The sequence below is a fragment of the Sardina pilchardus genome, chromosome 4, assembly GCF_963854185.1.
Source record: "Sardina pilchardus chromosome 4, fSarPil1.1, whole genome shotgun sequence".
In the NCBI taxonomy this organism is placed as follows: Eukaryota; Metazoa; Chordata; class Actinopteri; order Clupeiformes; family Clupeidae; genus Sardina; species Sardina pilchardus.
This window is the reverse complement of record NC_084997.1, coordinates 27,945,251-27,949,577: the sequence shown is the minus strand read 5'-3', so window position 1 is coordinate 27,949,577 and position 4,327 is coordinate 27,945,251. Positions and strand designations below refer to the sequence as shown.

The 4,327-nt window shown below is 42.9% G+C and overlaps 1 protein-coding gene across 4 annotated transcripts in view; it reads left to right on the top strand.

Annotated features, from left to right (window-relative positions):
- The window catches only part of LOC134077872 (uncharacterized), a 20,010-nt gene extending 16,132 nt beyond the window's left edge, over positions 1-3,878 (top strand). For 3 of the 4 annotated variants that reach the window (XM_062533511.1, XM_062533514.1, XM_062533513.1), the window contains 4 exons: positions 1,830-2,210; positions 2,454-2,549; positions 2,821-2,856; positions 2,968-3,878. In XM_062533511.1, coding sequence (XP_062389495.1) covers positions 1,830-2,210; positions 2,454-2,549; positions 2,821-2,856; positions 2,968-3,227 — 773 coding nt within the window. In that variant the 3' untranslated portion in view covers positions 3,228-3,878. Of the gene's footprint in view, positions 1-1,826; positions 2,211-2,453; positions 2,550-2,820; positions 2,857-2,967 lie in introns of all 4 variants that reach the window. The other variant, XM_062533512.1, reaches the window with a different exon arrangement.
- The last annotated feature ends 449 nt before the right edge of the window (positions 3,879-4,327 follow it).

The window sequence follows — 4,327 nt, the reverse complement described above, 5'->3', positions numbered from 1 at the left end:
AAGCAGAAGGAGATAAGTCAAGACCATGACCAAAGCAGAGCTAGACCCGGCTGTGTGGGCCTAAAATCTATCATAAATAATTTCAGCTATGGCAACAGTATAGGCAGTATAGACATTACGTATGTATTTCACAACGTTTCAATACTCTGTCAGTGCAGCCTATGAATGGCTGAAGCACTGTTCTAGCAACTGCATGACGGCTATGTGCATGATATTGTTCTGCGTGAGTTTGCAAATTAATTCTTAATGGCTAGTAAACGTAACCACAGTGGAGTTTTGCTGAAAATCTTTGATCCCGGTGACTGAGCTTTGAGTGAGCGACTTTTATACTGGTAGAGGGAATCTGTATATAATAAACCCTCAGCTACATAGATGTTGGCCTCTGTGTGGCTCTGCATCATTATGATTTGATTTGGTGTTTTATTTGTGTGTGTTTGTGTATGTGTGTTCTCCATGTGTGCACACCATGGGTGCTTCTCAACATGCCTCCTCGATCCTCGATCCTCGATCCTCGAAGGGCATTCCCACTGATCTACAACTAACACTGGATAGACTATCCCATTGTTGCCGCCCCATCATTCTTTATGTAGATCAGTGAGGATCGAGGCCCGAGGAGTGAGGGAGGACGTATAAAAGCCCAAATGAGAGGCACCCCATGTGTTCTCAGGGGTTAGTACGCTTCTACTTTCACATCACTTACTGCGTGGGTAAGACATGAAGTCATGTGGAGGAGGCGGAGTATTTAGAGGAATTCCAAGTAATGCAATATGACTTGCACGCTCGTGTCTGAGATGAAAGGGTTTCGAGATTGTTAACTACTGGTATAAAATGTCTGCGTGAAAAAGTTTCGGTTTGAATTGAATGACTTTCCTCTGCCAGGCCTTTCCCTTGACTATTCATGGGTTTCATCACGGGTGTGTTAATAAAGCACCTTGCAGTTTGTATTCATAATCTAGGTGCTTGATTTTATACACCAGTGGAAAGGGACCTGATGAAACCCATGAATAGGATAGTGAGAGAGATAGAGATCAGATGGTATATGGATGGTACTGTCTGTTTTAACCCTAAGCTTTGCAATACTCAATATCATGCTATTATGTCTCCCTATGTCTCTCATGCACAGGCACACACACACACACACACACACACACACACACACACACACACACACACACACAAATGACTCAACAGTTTATCTGGTATGGATGTAACAGCATGAGTGAGTCAACAGCAGACAGCTCAGTCTCTGGTTTTGCAGCACTGTTTCTTATGTCACAAATTCTTACTGAGGAAGGGCTGTAAGGGCTTGCTGGTGTGCAGATCTTCACCTTTCTTTAAACTGTATATTTTTATCCTGCACCCGAATGATATGGATGTGCGCGATTAAACTTTGTTCATTTATACACATACACTCACACGCCTCACAGACGGTTGCTTATTATGACACACTCACACTCTCACAAACACATACATCAATATACAAACACACAATGCACATTTGTATGTATGTGTGTGTGTATGTGTGTGTGGTCTCTCTCCTTTTTTCTCTCCCTGCTGTGTGTTTGTGTACTGTATGTGTGTGTCATAACAAACAGCAGGACTCTAATCCGTATTCATTAACATCAAATACAATTTATTGCCACACAACAATACTGGCAATTATTGGTAATTGTTGGTATGGTATGGTATGGTTGGTTGGTATGGTAATTGTTACAGAAAGAAAGAAAGAAAGAAAAAATGAAAAACTAAGCAAAATAAATTAATACATAATAAATTAACTCATTTTCTTTGATCTGGTCTGACCTTTGATTTCCTGTTCTCATCAGCAGCACTCCCTCTCAGCATGGCCTCCCAGCTGAACGTCACTGTGGGCCAGTCAGTGCTGCTGCCTTTCACCATCCCCCCTCCACCCCCACCTCTGGGGGTCACTCGGGTCTACTGGCAAACAGATGCAGACAGGGAAGAGGGCATTTTGCTGCTCCACTTCATCAATATGGGTGTGGAGGAGCTTCAACGCCAGGCTCCTCAGTATCAGAACCGAACCACTCTGGACCTCAATCAAGTGATGACTGGAAACCTGAGTTTGGAGCTGAGGAACGTAACAGAGGCGGACAACCAGACCACCATCTGCTGCCTTTGGTCCAAGGACAAGGCGGTGCCGAAGAAAGTCAGCTGCATCACACTAATGGTGCTGCCGAAGCCTGATGTTGGTGAGATATGGCAGTGATGTCATTTTCTTACAGTAGCTGTGGATCGTCTGTCTATTCTTTTGTTCATTCATTCATTCATTCATTCATTATTCCACTCTTAGATCATTCATTCATTCATAGATTTTTACTCTCTCTTTCTGACCAAGTAGGTTGTATCTCAGTTGCTAATTTAACATGACAACAGTGATTTTGTATAATTCATTTGAGAATCTTATGCTTTCTCCCTCATTATGTCTGATACAGAGTCTACAGCTCCAGACTCTCAGTCCTTCCCAGGCTGGGCTACAGGACTGCTGATAGTGGCTCTTCTTGCCTGTGGGGCAGTGGTTCTCTACAAAGGTGAGGGTTTACAGTATATCTCCTCTTTTTCTATAGACAAGTTGCTGTTAATTAGTACTGTCACTTAAAAACCCACAGCTGACTAATGTTTCCCAAATGATTGTGCAGTGTCTCAGAATCCCATGTGTCATACATTAAAGCAGCCATTTGAGGTAGAGAGGAGCGCAGTACCTGTGATCACTTTAGCTGATAAAAACATCATTTACATTATCTAGCATGTTCTACAAAATGTGATATCCAAAATAATTTGGAGTGTTTTTCTTCTACTTAGTTCTTCAAGGATGGACTGGACGAAGGGACCGCAGAGGTACGATTTCTGCAGACTTTTGCATTCCATCATTTAGCCATAATTCTGTTTCATTCCTTCACAATGAACATCAATCAGCACCGTAATCCACACATCATTATCTTCCTACAGATACTGAAGTGAAATATGATGGAGATGCAGGGGAACTTGATCATGTTACCGCTGACGGCACAGCTGATGCCACAGCGAATGGCACAGTAAACGGCACAGCAAACGGCACCGCGAATGGCACCGCGAACGGCACCGCTGACGGCACAGCTGACGCCACAACGAACGGCACAGTAAACAGCACCGCGAACGGCACCGCTAACAACACAGCTAATGACAAGGAACCGCAGAGTGACACTCCACTGATGACCGGTCACAGCTGAGGAGGAGAAGTCAGTCCATGGGTGGTGTGCCGGACACAGCTATGTGATTTGTATACCAATGACTGTAAAGTGTATGGACAGCACGGCACCACCCCTAAGGCACTGCGATTTGTATATAGGTATAAATTAAGACGTACTTTGTCAGGGAGCATCGTCGACTATGCATTGTGCAGTATCTGCAGTGTTGACTTGGGGTAGTATAGATTTGCATACCCCTTTCCATAAGGTCAGAACATATGGGCCATATCTAATAACATAGTAAGTTATTAGGACATTCAGTGTGACACATCTTTGTTAATTGACAGTTTGTTGGTTGTTGGTGCTTTGAGAGATCTGGATCTCTGTGAGTATGACTCACTTCTACAGTATGTGCTGTTGCTGCTACAGTATACACGTGTTTAACCAAAAACAACCACTCCTGTAGATGGTGCTATTTCCCAACAAAAAAACATGACAATCCTAAGGTGTGAATAAAAGCATTGTCAGCAAATAACTTCGGCTGTGCATTTCATGGGGAGTGTGCCTTGCAGGTATGCAAGTTGGTCTTCCAAGCCCAGGCTGTCAATCACCAGCAGTCCATACTTTTTGCAGTCATTGGTAAAGTCAAACTGTCTAACTGAATGCCATGGAGTGCATGTGTGTGTGTATGGGTGTGTGGGTGTGTATGGGGGGGGGGGGGGTTATAGATGAGAAAGGGATGGTATAAAAGCAACTTCCGAGAACGAGACATTTATTTGAAAAAAAATCTATTCCCTGCTGCTTAGTGGAAGGGCTTTCAGAATCTGATATCAGTGCCGTTCAAAAAGCCCCTCGACTAAGATCCTGAATTGAATGCATCATTTTGATGTGTCTTGAACTGTTTGTCAAAACAGAAGAGAGAGAGAGTGTACGAGTGAAACTGAGATTGAGACCGCACGCAACTATCAATGAGCATGCCAATCTGTCACCTACTCAAGCACACCATGTCCCTCTCAAGTTCCAAGAATCTCAACCTTTCACATCTCTTTTGCAAATACAATTACAAATCAGCAAGTTGCAAGTAAGAATAAAAATGATAATAATAATGATGATAATAATAATATTAATAATAATAATAATAA